This window comes from Delphinus delphis, chromosome 16 (assembly GCF_949987515.2).
Source record: "Delphinus delphis chromosome 16, mDelDel1.2, whole genome shotgun sequence".
NCBI lineage: Eukaryota > Metazoa > Chordata > Mammalia > Artiodactyla > Delphinidae > Delphinus > Delphinus delphis.
This window is the reverse complement of record NC_082698.1, coordinates 81,927,477-81,942,938: the sequence shown is the minus strand read 5'-3', so window position 1 is coordinate 81,942,938 and position 15,462 is coordinate 81,927,477. Positions and strand designations below refer to the sequence as shown.

General features: G+C 45.0%; 1 protein-coding gene and 1 pseudogene across 1 annotated transcript in view; both read left to right on the top strand.

The window, feature by feature from the left end:
* The window catches only part of GNPAT (glyceronephosphate O-acyltransferase), a 31,140-nt gene extending 24,420 nt beyond the window's left edge, over positions 1–6,720 (top strand). The window contains exons 10-16 of the mRNA XM_060035071.1: positions 1,106–1,348; positions 2,774–2,853; positions 3,715–3,855; positions 4,128–4,227; positions 4,312–4,405; positions 4,887–4,948; positions 6,413–6,720. Coding sequence (XP_059891054.1) covers positions 1,106–1,348; positions 2,774–2,853; positions 3,715–3,855; positions 4,128–4,227; positions 4,312–4,405; positions 4,887–4,948; positions 6,413–6,456 — 764 coding nt within the window. The 3' untranslated portion in view covers positions 6,457–6,720. The remainder of the gene's footprint in view (positions 1–1,105; positions 1,349–2,773; positions 2,854–3,714; positions 3,856–4,127; positions 4,228–4,311; positions 4,406–4,886; positions 4,949–6,412) is intronic.
* Positions 6,721–12,085: 5,365 nt separating this feature from the next.
* On the top strand, positions 12,086–12,685 carry LOC132439495 (transmembrane emp24 domain-containing protein 2 pseudogene; annotated as a pseudogene).
* Positions 12,686–15,462: the final 2,777 nt, after the last annotated feature.

Below are 15,462 nucleotides of genomic sequence, written 5' to 3'. Positions count from 1 at the left end.
ACACCTGTCAGCCAGCTGAGACAAGGCAGGTTAGCCCAGAGCGGATGTGATGAGTCCGAAAGGAGAACCGCAGCTCTCCCTTGTCCCTTCCGTGACACACGAGCAGCGCCCCTGCCTGGCACACCTGTCAGCCAGCTGAGACAAGGCAGGTTAGCCCAGAGCGGATGTGACGAGTCCGAAAGGAGAACCGCAGCTCCCCCTTGTCCCTTCCGTGACACACGAGCAGCGCCCCTGCCTGGCACACCTGTCAGCCAGCTGAGACAAGGCAGGTTAGCCCAGAGCGGATGTGATGAGTCCGAAAGGAGAACCGCAGCTCTCCCTTGTCCCTTCCGTGACACACGAGCAGCGCCCCTGCCTGGCACACCTGTCAGCCAGCTCTTTGGCTCGGGTGAGCAATAAAGGTATTTCCCTTATCAAGAGTGTTGTTAAATATCACCGTCTCTTTATTAGACTTGTCATTCTAACTCCTTGGCTATCTCTAGGCCAGTGTAGTGTCAGGTGATGACTTACCGGGAACTGTTATGAGCCTGCCTCTTCAGTTATCTTTGATGTAGGAAAACCAGAAAAATCTCCTCAGCGTCCCTCTGTGCTCAGAGAGACCTGAAGCTAGAAGAGTGCCTCTCTGGGCTGCCCTCGGGTTTACCTGCAAAGTTGTAAAGCGATATCCTTGCCGTCTCGGAATTGGTCTAAGCGAGGTGTGTGTATGTGTGTGTGAAGCATGTCTTCCTGTCTTAGTGTTCTTAAATTCCCATATATGTGATTTTCTTGTCCTGTACCTTGCAATTACAAACCTTGGTTCCTGAGGAAGTGTTGGTTTTCAGAGTGGGAAGTGATGTGCATTTCAGAATGGCTGACAGCTTGGGGGTAGATAAGAAAGCATGTTACATGTCCTCAGAGAGAGCTGATTTATGAAAGAGTGCTTTTAAAATATCCTTCACATATGGTATCATTAGCCCAATTGCTGGAGCCTAAAACCCGTACCTGGCACTTGAAAATAAACGTGTCGGGTCAGTGGCGTTGATTCGTACTGAGCCTAAGACTCGCAGCAGTAACCTTCCCATTTCTGTGCCATTTGCCTGAATGACTTGTCTGTGTGTGCGTGTAGATAATGAACTTGCTGAAGAAGTGGTCCAGTCCAGCCTTCTTCTGCATTCCAACATCGCCAGCCTCGTCAAAGACCGGGTGACTCTGAAAGTGGACTCTGGAGGCCCAGAAGTGGTCGATGGGCTTGTCTTCCAGCACGTCACTCTGCTCGTGTGCTCGGCTTACAGGAACCAGCTGCTCAACGTTTTTGTCCGTCCTTCCTTAGTAGCTGTGGCATTGCAGATGACGCCTGGGCTCAGGAAAGGTAACCTTCGGGAAGGTGGTCTTGAGTTTTGGAAGAGACCTGGCCGTTGAGTTCCATATGGAGAGCAACGTTTGAGGCCTTCTGTTATGATGCTCTGCCACATGCCTGCAGCCCACACACCAGCAAGGGATGGGACCTCTTCTCAGAGCTCATTAGGTTTTTTTTCCCCTACATACCTGGCCATAGAATTTGGGAATTGCAAGGGACCTAAGAAATCATCTCATCTCAACCTCTCCTTTTATAAATAAGGAAAGTGAGGCCAGAGATTCCTGATCCCTTAAGGATCTGGGACTAGAGCACAGCTCCCCACTTGCTGGTCTGATGCTCTTTTTCTGACGTCACTTCCCGCATCTGACAGAAGCAGACAGGGCGGGTAAACGGTCCAGCGGCGTGTGAGTGCTCAGCACACGGTGGCATTCTGGTCGCACCGAGGAGTGTAATAATGAGTAGAACTTTTTTTCACAGAAACCTGTAGTCAAGGCCAGGGGTTTTCTCCCCGGGCTGCACCTCAGAATTTTTGGAGGCTGAGTCCCATCCCCAAAGGTTTCTGATGCAACTGGCGGGGGTGTGGGCCAGAAATCGATGTTTTTGTTTTTGGCTTTTCAAAGCTCTGTAGATAATTATAAGGAAAAGCCAGAGTAGAGAAACACTGAGCTCAGCCACAGACCTTTAGCCTTGGAAGGAACCTCAGAGGTCCGGCGTTCATGCCCTCATTTTGTGAATGAGGAAACTGGGTCCCAGAGACGTCAGACAGCTTAGTTCAGGACACAGAAAACTCAAAGCTTGATCTTAGTTCTGTCTGAGGCTTCTTACGTTGGGATTTGTCCACAACTGCGGGGCACATACGTGGTCTTCTAGAGTGTTTCAGTGTGAACACCCTGAAATTGGAGGCAACCGTTTGTGTCCATATGGATGTATATTTTTCTAATGAGAAAATTCACGTCAGAAAGCTGGTCTGTAGCCGACGGTCAGGGCAGACCTACACGCCCGAGGGATAAGACAGTAGTCTCTATGATTGTGTGCCAGTGTGTCCTAGCGCTAAAGGTACAGTAGAGACATCAGCAGATATGAGTGTGGAAGGGAATGAAGGAAGCCATTCCTTTCCTTCTCTGCTAGGGAACCACGTACAGGGGAAATGAAGTGCCCTGGCTTCTGCGGAATGTGGCCTCTCGCTCGTTACCAGACTGACTGGTTAGAGACCTGGTTGTAATTCAGTCTCAGCCATTGAAACTATGCTAGCCTGTAGTTTCTCTGTACGTAAAATTTGGATTGGTTATAGCTTCCTTTGGGGGCCTTAATTCTTGTCCCTGGTATATGAATAATATGCCTTTAAAATACTGCATTTTGGAGTATCATGGACTTCTTGGTACTCCCTGAATGTTTAAAGAGCAGAGTTGTAATTTTATGTAATGAATTTATTTCCAGAGGATGTCTACAGTTGCTTTCGCTTCCTATGCAATGTTTTTTCAGATGAGTTCATCTTTCTTCCAGGAAATGCGCTAAAGGTAAATCCTTCCTGCCAAAGAGCAGGTGTGTTTGCGGAGTGAGTTCTGGAAACGTTAGGCTTGGATTCACGGGGGTGTCTTCCCTGCCTTCAAGGCTACGTGCAGCAGAACAAAAGAGAAACATGGACACTCACAGTTCAGCAAACTCTGTTTTAATTCTTGGTCAGGCTTAATCAGTAATTTAGGGATTATTTGGTGAGAGGAACCAACTCTTTGAAGCATCGGCGCAGCCACTGTAAATAGACCAACTCTATTTCGTTAGCAAATTTAGCAACCCGCACACTTTCCCAGCACCGCTTGTTAGGGTGAGTAGGCCCTTTCGCTTTGCCATTAGAGAACAGTGGTCCTGCCTGGTGGTGTAGACAGCAAGTGAAGGATCGGGCTCCCAGAGCTGGACTTCTGGCTTGCTGGGCTGGGGGCAGTGCCAGCATTGACAAGTGGGTTAAGTGTCTGTCCGTTAGGCTGAGGGCCACAGGTTTTATTCAGTAGGAAATGAGGGCAGCCGTTCTCAGCATAACATGACTCTCAGTACTTTTTGGACTTGCTACATGCACTTCTATTCAAGAGCAAGGAGTATGCTCGTCAGTGCAAAGCGAAGGAGAATCTGTGGCCCAGGTGATGATTTCTGAGGCTCATCAGGTTTTCGGTGTTTGCTGTATTTGAGGTTCAGCATTGTGAGTGTTGGAACACTGCTGCTCTCCTCCTGTCTGACAGCCACAGCAGTCCGGGAAGGCTTGCAGAATTGGCTGGTATTTCCCTTGTTCTGAGGGCACAGGGCTGCACATGCTGAGCCCAGCAGTGGATCGTTGACCTAAGTTATAAATTAGAGGGTGCATTCTGTCTTCTCCCCTCCCCTTGCAGGACTTTGAAGAAGGCTGTTACCTGCTTTGTAAAAGTGAGGCCACACAGGTGACGACAAGGGACATCCTAGTTACAGAAAAAGGAAATACTGTGCTAGAGTTTTTAATAGGACTCTTTAAACCTTTTGTGGAATCTTACCAGGTGTGTAAATCTTTCACAAGTTCTCCTTCATCCTCCCATAGCAAATATAACTAAGACTTTCCTACCCTGTACTTGTTTCTGGTCTGAAGAGCAAGTGTCTTCCCCAGGTGAAAGGTAGAACTTTTTTTGGTGGGGATCAGGGGGAGGTCTTAATTCTACTCTAATATAAAGTATCGTTCTGTCAAGAGCGGCAGGTGTAAATTATTTACTCTTCTCCGGTATTTGGCTGCTCTGTTTCACTTTCTGTTCCTCTCCTCCCTCTTAAAAATCAGATAATTTGCAAATACCTCTTGAACGAAGAAGAAGGCCACTTCACTGAGAAACAGTACTTGGTGAACGTTAGAAAATTCACAGGTCAGCTTCTCCATCAAGGTGAGTCACACCTCTGTGGGTGGTAACTTCTGTTAGTTGAGCACAGAAAGGAAGCCACTAACTCTCCCTTTCCCTCTCTTTTAGGTGCCTCAGAGTGTTACGATGTATTATCCTCCGATGTACAAAAGAATGCCTTAGCAGCTTTTGTGAGGCTCGGTGTGGTGGAGAAGAAGAAGGTGTAAGTAACTGTGCACGGTGCCCAGGGTGAGCTCAGGGGCAGCGACAGCTCAGAACAGTTGGGCACCAAGTCGAGAGAGAGATGTGGGAATGCAGGATCTAGGAAACATCACATCATGCTTCACTTATCCGTGTCCTGATTAGCTAAGTCACTCTGAGTTACCATGCGAATTTTATTGTGGGTGTGAATAAAAACCACATTGAAGCAAAGAAAGAAAGTGCTTTAGGCCAGCATTTTAGCTTCGACCTAATATGGAAATTTATAGGTTAATTATAAGAAAAATTGGGGGGCGGGGCATGGTGTGTGTGTGTGTGTGTGTGTGTGTGTGTGTGTATTCTTACATATATATACACACAACTTTCAACTATTTCAAACGAGCCCTGAGGAAGACTGTTTAAAAGTAGTCTTACTATATAAATGATGAACGTTGTCTTTTCATCCTGGTTTATGCAGTAAGAAAGCTTGTTACTTTTTCTCCTAGAAATAATGATTATATATTTACTGTGAATGAACCTGCCACAACAAAGTTAGAAGAAATGCTTGGTAAGTGCTGCTTAATAAAAACATGATGGTTTGCACGTTGCACTTATCAACATACAGTAAAACAAGGAAGGATGGCACTAAATGCTTTATCAAAATGAACAGCAGTAGAGTTTTAGTATACGCAGAGAACTATTTCTGTCATCTAGAATTTTCTCAAGGAAACTAAGGAGAAAACTAGCAGAGAAGACACAGCAGGCATAAAATAGGCGGTCTTATACAACATAAAAATGATCAGCTCCTGACATAACTCATCAGGGTCCACGATCTAGACCTTTCCACCTAGTCCTAGTGAGCATCAAGAAAATTCCTCTCGTTTTGGTCCTTGGATTCACTTGCTCCCTCTCCACCCTCAGATCTCTTCTTTCCCGTGAGGATCGGGATCAATGTCCACATCATATATAGACTCTGAACTTGAAATTGGGGGCTGATAGCACATCCTTAGGAGAATAATCCAATCCAGACTCTTCTGCAGATCCTATCAGCTTATAAAGAAATAGTCCAGTCCCAAAAGGCGAGGCCATTTGTTTATGGTATACAGTAAGAGTCAAGACTTTTGATATAAACAGATTTTCAAGGTCAGAGGAGGTAGAGAACACTTCTCATAGGAATGATGGGGTGACTTTAGAAGGGGAGGGTGTTAGCTTTTGAAAAACATAATTGCTGATTATATTGAAAAAGCACTAGCTCACTGAGTGGATATTCTTACAAGTAGTATTTTTGTACCTAATCGTAACTCAGTACACTTGTCAAACCTGTATAGAAGAGCTATAGATAGATGTCTGCTGGGATTAGGGGAAAACCAGGGCAGGCGTATGGTCAAAGGAGAGTCATTGAAGAAAAAAGTATAGAGGGCAAAGGTATGGTTGACAGAGAGAGGGAAGGTGAAAATGCTAATTTCTTGTTGAAGAAAATACGTAGGTTGAAATCCCAGTCTTTTTTCTTTTTTTTGGCCGCGCTGCGACTTGCAAGATCTTAGCTCCTTGACCAGGGAATGAACCTGGGCCCTCGGCAGTGAAAGCGCAGAGTCCTAACCACTGGACCTCCAGGGAATTTCCCCCCAGTCTTCTATTTATAGTATGTCTGAACTTTCAGAATACGTGACCTTGAAACTCGATTTTGAATTTGGTGAGAGGGGCATAAACTAAAACAAACCCCGAAGCCCTCGTCGTGAGGACAACGGGATTGAGTTCTTCCTCTCAGAAGGCAGATACGTGAGTGTGAACGTACTAGACCACGCTAGACATGAAGTTCGGGAAACATGGCTGTGGGGCTGGCCATGCCCATCGCCTCTGCGACACCACTGCTTCTCCAGCGAAGGGCACTGCTGTCTCCATTGGTGCTTTGTCAGTCTGTAAAACTCTGCACAAATGTCATGTGTTTCTCTTTTGCCAGTGCCTAAACAGTTGTACAAGGAAGGGCAAACTCAATATCATTTCATGAGCCGTCTCTGTCTTTCTCCCTTAGGTGGTAAGACACCAGTAGGAAAACTGGCAACTGCAAAGCTTTAATGATTGCCAAACGGTTACGGAAAAATTGGTCATATAATTACTGTCATCCAAGGACGCGTATTACAACAAAGAGGGAAGCAAAGGAAGAGACCCATCTTCTCGTCCTTCGTAAGGCGTCAAGAACGGCGGGCTCAGTAGAGAGGAAGAGTGACCAATTTAAGCAATCCATGAAATCTCCACGTTGGTTAAAAAGGCATTTGTGTCCAACTCCGTGTGTGTTTTAAAATAAAACAGGCTTTCGGAAACATGTTTGGAAAAACAAAACCCAGCTCCTATTTCACTAATACTTTTTAACTTATTACATGTATTAAACTGTTACGTTGACTTCTGAATTAAAGTGCAGCATCGAGTCTAAAGGCTCTGGCTATCAAAAGAAAACTACTAGAAAGGGCATATCTGAGACTTCTCCTGGCTTTCTTTAATTAAAGTTGCCGCAAACAAGTGCACGTTTGACAGAGATCTGTAATGTGGTAGCTAGCTTACAGTAAATTTTGTCACCCAAGGGCCTTAATCAATACAACTGAATTAGAGAAAGTACATGGAACAAAGAGAAGTTAGGAGAAGTATCATAAATAGGCTTAACAATTCAAGGGAAGAAAAGCTTGAAATAAGGTGGGTGAACAGCAAAAACCTTGACAGCTAGCCACCACTGGAAGTGACATTTAAGCTGAGAATTAGGGTGAGAGGAGCCAGTCCTCGAAGTGTGGGGTTGAGGTGACAGGAGGTATCGGGGTGGGTGTGCAGAAAGAAGAGTGATCGAAAGGTCTTGGGATTGGTTCCAAAGGACCTGAAATGTGGCTGAAACAAGAGTCATGGGAAGTGAAATTAAAAAGAAAGGCAGGTGTATTCGTCTGCTTGGGCTGCCATATGAAATACTACAGAGTGGGCGGCTTACACAGCAGAAATCTGTTTTCTCACCGTTCTGGAGGCTGGAAGTCCAAGACCAAGGTGCCAGCAAGGTAGGTTTCATTATGAAGCCTCTGTTCTGGGCTTGTAGGAGGCCACCGCCTTGCTGTGTGTTCACATTACCTCTTTGTGCACCTGGAGACAGAACAGTCTTCTCTGCTCTCTATTCTTAGAAGGGCACTAACCCTGTCAGATGAGGGCCACACCCCCATTTACCCCCTCTAGCCCTAATTTCTTCCCAAAGGCTCATCTCCAGGTACTGTCACACTGGGGATTAGGGCTTCAATATCTGAATTTGGGGGCCACCATTGAGTCCGTAGCAGCAGGGCTCAACATCTGTAGTGGCTTAGAGACTCTTGTAAAACATTTGAACAGGAATATAAGTGCCATGGGAAATGCTGAAAAGTTTCTCGACATGTGGTTGTAGGACTATCTGTATGCAAATTCCTGGAATGTGCGTTTGTTCCCAGAGGCCAAACTGTTTCTGCTGCACATTCAGATTGGAGAGCCATTGCTGTAGTCCGTGTGGGGGGCAGAGGGGCCCTCCGTGTGGCTCTGCTTGTTTCGGGAGCCAGAGAAGGCTGGCGTGTGTTGAGGCCATGTAAGAGCTGAGTCAGTTGGGCTGTTCCTGGCTGAGGGCTGTATGGCACGCCAGCCGAACGGCACCGAGCTGCTGCCCTCCAGGGAGACCAGAGCAGTGGGGAGGCGGGGTCCTGGCCAATCCTAGCTGCGTAGGCATGCCTTACAAAGAATCCCTGTACACCCGGTTTGGTTACTTGTTCTCTTCTCATGCCATGAATATATGTGTTGAAGACTAAGGTGACTTTTATCTACTTTGAGACCTGTTTGTAATGCGTTTCAGGTTTGGGGACAAAGACCTTGGAGTTTGGGGTGCACGTGGCTATAGACTTGTCTCCTGGCCAGCTCTGGCATCAGAACCACACAAGCAAGCAGACAGGAGAGGTAGGAAAACGGGGTGCAGCCCAAAGCAGATGAGGCCTTGCAGCAGAGGGAGACAGCTGTGGGAGGTGGCGGGGGCACCCTTCCCCTCTCAGTCTCCTCAGACCCTCCCAAGTCACCCAAGTCAACCTAAAGTCTCAGTCAAAGAACAGCACGCTTCATATGCTGTCAGAGCTTCAAAGCGCGCATCCTGCGCCCTGCCGCACAGGAGCTCCTGCACACACCGCAGTTACAAGCCACACCGCTGTCCCTAAGGCCTTCGCCTCCACACCCCCGCCCGACCTATAGATTCTGGAGCTGCCCCTGCTTCGAAGCAAGTAAAAAGAAAGACCCTTAGCATCTGGTTTTCCAGGACAGTCTCCCATCCAAACAGTATAATGTAGCAGCTAAGAATGCAGGGTCCAAAGCCCAACTGGCTATGAAATCCAACTCTGCCGTACAGTAGCCCTGTGTTATGTGTGATTTGCTTAGACTCTCAGAGCCTCGGTTTCCTTATGCATAAAATGGGGATGATGCTAATACCTCTTGAGTTGTGAGAAACGTGTGTCAGTGAAATGTTTCAAAGAGTCCTTGGCAGCAAGTGTAACCTGTTATTACTGCTACTCCTGACTGGGACAAGCCCTCCTTGGCTTCTCAGAGTAAATGAGATTGGGTGCTTCTGGAGTGGTCATTATGGCCATAGGCACTCGCATCCCTGACTTAGAGCAGGTCTCAGCCCAGCTGTTCAGCCCAACAGCATTATGGGGTGGTGCATTGCTCCATCCCTCTCTCTCCTCTCTCTCTCTCTCTCCTCTCTCTCTCTCTCCCCTCTCTCTCTCTCTCTCTCCTCTCTCTCTCTCTCCCTCCCTCTCCCTCCCTCCCCCCTCCTCTCTCTCTCTCCCCTCTCTCTCTCTCTCCTCTCTCTCTCTCTCTCTTCTCTCTCTCTCTCTCTCCTCTCTCTCTCCCCCTCTCTCTCTCCTCTCTCTCTCTCTTTCTCTCTCTCCCTCTCTCTCTCTCTCTCCTCTCTCTCTCTCTCTCCTCTCTCTCTTTCTCTCTCCTCTCTCTCTCCTCTCTCTCCCTCTCTCTCTCTCTCTCCTCTCTCTCTCTCTCTCCTCTCTCTCTTTCTCTCTCCTCTCTCTCTCCTCTCTCTCTCTTCTCTCTCTCTCTCTCCCCTCTCTCTCTCTCTCCTCTCTCTCTCTCTCTCTTCTCTCTCTCTCTCTCTCTCCTCTCTCTCTCCCCCTCTCTCTCTCTCCTCTCTCTCTCTCTTTCTCTCTCTCCCTCTCTCTCTCTCTCTCCTCTCTCTCTCTCTCCTCTCTTTCTCTCTCCTCTCTCTCTCCTTTCTCTCTCTCCCTCCCTCCCCCCTCCTCTCTCTCTCTCCTCTCTCTCTCTCTCTCTCTCCTCTCTCTCTTTCTCTCTCCTCTCTCTCTTCTCTCTCTCTCTCTCTCTCTCTCTCTCTCGTTCTTTATTTAAAATCACCATCCTGGTGAGACCCAGTATATATATGTGCTATATACACATGTGGATGAATATTTCTCAATGTTTTAGTTTTTCTCCTTATGTGTTTTTCTTTTCCTTTTTCACCGCTCAAATAATCAAGCTTCATTTTCCTTGTCTTGGGGGAAGTTAGCAGCGGGGTGGAAGGCAAAAACATCACCCACAAAATGTCTCCCTCTTAGGCTTTTTGGCTTTTGTTTTCACTGATTTAAACCCAAGGCAGAAAATGGGATTTTCAGGAAGAAGCAGGGCCCCAGGAAAGGAGCAGGGGGGAGAGATGCCTGCTTCCTGCCCACTGCCTCTCGCCTCCTGCACCTGGCCCTGAAGTTCTTCAGAAAGAAAGAAGGTCTTGGGGCCGGGGGAGTTGGGAGCGGTTTGTCCTGAGGGACTCCATCTACTGTTGAGTCCAGAAATCGATGCTGGGTAGGGGCCGAGGGCGGCAGGCGGGGTAGGGTGGGGAGAGCCAGCATGGAGAACCCAGCCCCTGGGGTTTGCCCGAGGGCCACCTTCATAGTGACAACAAGGAAACCACATATTCTTAATAGCCTCCACGCGATAAAAGATACTCTGTAAACGGGACAGTCAGACAAAAAGAGAGCTCAGGGAAAATAAACATGAAAACGGGAAATGAAAAACTCAGTAGAAGGTTGGAAGATGAAGACATTTCTCACAAATTAGGGCAAAAATAGATGCTGAGATTCATTTGATAATTCAACATGCATTCCTGACCTAAAAAAATTAAAACCACAACTCTTAGTTAACTGGAAGAGATGATCACTTCCTTAACATAATGATCAAAAGCCAACATCAGGCTCTGAGGGAAAAAAAACAGGAAAAACACTTCTAGTAGATACATAGCTGGTATAATTTCTAATTCCTTGATATTAATATCAAGCAAAAACTATGATTTAACATAGTTTTGGATGTTCAACTTAATATAGGATATGAAGAGAACTCCATAAGATGTATAAAAATTTGAGAGGCAAAATTATCCTTATTTGGGTGATGTGATTATATACTGGAAAACTCTTCAAGATTTCATTCACAAAAGCATTACAGATGAAGTACCAAGGAATAAGCTCACCAAGAAACGTGCAAGATCTACCTGAAGAAAATGTGAAAATGCTGCTGAAATATGAAAGTACACGTGCATAAATAAATAGGAAGATTCAAAATTATAAAGGTGTCAAATTTCCTTAAATTAATCTACATTCGATATGATTTCAATCAAAATGCCAACTCTTTTGGAGGATGGTAAGGAGTGTCATTAAGTTATTCAAAATGCAATTTGAATAACAAACATGTAAGAATACTTAGGAAAATACTGAAACAGCAGAAGAATGAGACCGGTCCTACCAGTTATTAAATTATAAATCTACAATTAAAACAGGTTGATAATGGCACAGAAATCAAAATATAAGTGAAACAGAACATAGAGCCAAAAATGTACCCAGATGCACATCTAGTACAACTATAATAAATTATTAAAATGGCATTTCAGGGCTTCCCTGGTGGCGCAGTGGTTGAGTCTGCCTGCCAGTGCAGGGGACGCGGGTTTGTGCCCCGCGGAGCGGTTGGGCCCGTGGGCCGTGGCCGCTGGGCCTGCGCGTCCGGAGCCTGTGCTCTGCAACGGGAAAGGCCGCGGCAGTGAGAGGCCCGCGTACTGCCAAAAAAAAAAAATGGCACTTCAAGTAAGGGGGGGAAAAAGAAGGATGATTCAAAATTACTGCAGCAATTTGCTAATTATTGATAGTTGTGGGAAAATGGGATTCTTACATCATTCTTTAAAACAAATTACAGACGGAGCAAAATTTCAAATACTACAATATACCAAATTGCTAGAAGAAAAGCATGAATGTTTTGGGAATCCAAAAGCGAGTAAGGCCTTTCAAAGTCTGACCGAAAACATAGGAATCACACAGAAAAAACACAGATAAGTCTGGCTTCATAACAGATTAACATATACTGTACTCCAAAAATAAATAGATAAATGAATAAATGACAAACGAGGGGAAAAATATCTGTAACACTTAGTACACATGAAAAATTAATTTCCTAAATATACTATAAACTACAAAATCATAAGACCAAGATCATCTAAGAAAAGAATGGCAAAGGACAGACGTAGGGAGCTTAATAAAAAAAATACAAGGTTGCTGAATGTCACTCATAAAAATTACAAGCAAAACTTGGTAAGTTTTTTTCACAGATGAGTAAATCTTATTACAGTCGGAATATTCTGGAGGCCGCAGTCCCGGTCCTGGGTCCTGGCTTCGGGCCCAGCGCCACCATGAGGACGCTCGCTGAACTGCTGGCCGCCCTCCTGGCCACGGCCTCGGGCTGCGTCGTCAGCATTGGCGGGCATGCCAAGGAGTGCTTCTTCCAGCGGGTCACCTCGGGCACCGAGATGGGCCTCATCTTGGAGGTGGCCAAGGGCAGCTTCCTGGACATCGACGTGGAGATTACAGGGCCTGATAATACAGGAATTTATAAAGGAGACCGGGAGTCCAGTGGGGAAATACACATTTGCTGCTTACATGGATGGAACATAGTAAGTTTTGTTTTAGCAATAGGATGTCCACTGTGACCCCCAAGACAAAGTGATATTCACAGTGGTAGTGGGGAGGCTCCAAAAGGACAGGACATGGAAACAGAAACTCAACAGAACAAGGCAGACGAAATGATTAATGAGCTCACAGTGGCGACGATGGCTGTAAAGCGTGAACAGGAATACATGGAAGTTTGGGAGAGAATACACAGAGCGATCAATGACAACACAGAGAGCAGAGTGGTCCTTTGGTCCCTCTTTGAAGTTCTTGTTCTAGTTGCTATGACACTGGGACAGATCTACTACCTGAAGAGATTTTCTGAAGTCCAGAGGGTTGTTTAAAAAGCCTTTTCCTGAAGATCCCAAATTCATAATTCACTGTTTACCAAACATCCTGGTCATAATAATGTCATTAGTTTCTCCGTTTTTATTTTCTGAACTGTACATTCACAGCTTCTGTTTCTTTGTGATTAACAGATATTGGGGGAAAACACTTTTTTGGGAAAGTTATAGTGAAAATTTGACATGTGATTGGCATGATTTCACATTTGAATTCTTCCTTCATTATACAGGTCCTTCCAGAACTCAAACACTGTGAGTGGAATATAGGTGTATAGTCCTTACTATATCTTCTTTCCTTTTGTTTTCGTCATAAAGTGCAGTTTGTTCAGGATAGTACTTTACTAAAAATGACTACATTCTTGGGATCCCTTATCCTGCAGTTCAAGTCATTAAAGATTCCTTTTGTTGAGTCCTTACCAGAAACAACAATCTGAATCTTGACATTTTCTATCCAGCCTAACCTTTTTCCCCTTTAAAGTTTTACTTTGAACCTTAGAACTCAATCACCTCCACTTAAAATTGTTGACACAAGCAGCTAATAACCATTTTTTGGTTTCTGCCTAACCTTGTGAGAAGTCTCTGTTAAAGCCAGTTCTCTGGGTGGTGCAGTGAACGGTGGTTCTTTTTCTTTCTATGACGGCACATACACTTTCTCTATTCTTGGCACGTAGGAGGTATGCATTCACGTAATTGGAAAAATTTGGATTTCTGATGCCAAAGGGTTAAAAGCCTCTTGGATTTCTTTGCCACTATTTTATTTTTGATCGGTGGCATTTTGGCCACTAATTAGTGTACTGAACGTTACTGTCAGTACTAGGGTTTTTGTTTCTGGTTTTTTTTTTTTGGCTCTTTCTTTTTCGGCACATGTGAATCTTGTTTTGTATAAAATGAAATGATGTTCTCTTGGTCTCTGATGATGGGTTTAAAATTAAAGGATCATCCAGTTTTGGTGTGGGGTGATCCAGGACCATGTTGTGACTGATGTATATTAGTTATTTGGACATTTTCTTTTTGGATCTTTGCAAGGGGAAAACTACAAGTAACGAGTTTTATATAATTAATTTAAATTTGTTACAGGTTTTCACGTTCAGGATAAACAATTTTTCAACCTTGGGTGAAAATACTTGCAACAGTTTTAAGGTGACTGTGTTTTACCTTGGGACAACTGTTGCATGCCAATTTGTGTGCGTGTGTGTGTGTGTGTGTGTGTGAAAACACTTCAAAATTGAGTTAAAAGATGTAAATTATTTGCTCCGAGGCATGTGGGATCTTCCTGGACCAGGGCTCTAACCCGTGTCCCCTGCATTGGCAGGCAGATTCTTAACCACTGCACCACCAGGGAAGTCCCATTTACCTAAATTTAAAATGTACGGTTTGGCCGAGCAATTTCTAGAAATGTGTCCTAAGACACAGTCGCACAGGTAAGCAAAGATACATGCACAGAGAGCTTTTTTCGGGATTTTTGGCAATCCTGGAAAAAACCTGAAGACAGCAAAGTAATTGGAAAGCGCGCAATCCTGACAGATCCATTCATTGTGATTGAGTGCTCTTCAATCACAGAAAAATCCAGCCCGGTGAGGTACTGATGTGAGCAGTTCTGAGAAATATTGAACTGGGGGCACTCGAGTAGGAGCAAGAGGCTCAACAGTAGGTGCCGTACAGTCCAATTTCTGGGGAAAAGATGTATGAGAAACTCTTACAAGTGGCACCTATGCTGAGGGGGTCACCGGGGGCTCAGGCAGGATGACGTGGACTTTTTACCTCCTGCCCTCTGCATGATGGAAGCTTCCTTAGTAGGGATGAGTTAGACACAGCGTTCCTCTCCTCAAATCTCTAGCACATCTGCAACGGCGCTGTGACAGTGACATTACTCCACAAGACTGTCCCAAGCACGCACGCGCTCCTGCCGCATGTCTTTGCTCACGCTTGCACGCCCATCTTCCTTGCACACCTAAATCTCGTCCCCTCTTCCAGGACCTGCTCCAAGGCCAACAATTCCACAAGGCCTTTCCAAACTCCTCAGAATAACACTGCTCTCATCCTTCTCAGCATTCCCATGGGACTTAAACTGCGACACGCAGGTTTTTTGGTCGTTTTTTTTTTCCCAACACGGTTTGCAATTATTCAATTATTTATTGATAAACGAATTAATTTTGCTGAATTTAATTTGCAACAGTTTTGCCTTTAATTTGCTAATTTATTTTTTCCAAGTTTTTATTCTCTATTTTCACCAATTTTTAAGCATATTAAGTGAAAGCATGCTTAACTTTCTTTTGTCCTCCCCACCCGCATTTTAGTCAATGTGAGGCATAGCATTCGTTAAATACTGTTAAATCAATTATACGTGATAGTTCCCGCAATATCCACGTATTATTTAAAAAAAAAAAAAAAAAGAAGATCCTTGTCATTTATGATCCTAGTTCCTAGGTCATATAGCCCACATTATATTTTCTTCACTTAAAGATGTGCAGATGGTATGAAACCCACTTTTTATATTTTTATTTTTACTTATTTATTTTTGGCTGCGCCCCGTGGCGTGCGGGATCTCAGTTCCTTGACCAGGGATCAAACCCACGCCCCCCGCATTGGAAGCGTGGAGTCTTAACCACTGGACCGCCAGGGAAGTCCCTAACACCCAGTTTTTAGAGTAAATTCACATTTTGTACATCTGAAATCTCCCACTCAAGGGAATCCTAAAAAGTTGCCATCTGACTTAATTCACTTAATTCTGATAGTAGCAGAACACTTTCTTAAATAAGCTAACAGTTTTGTACCTA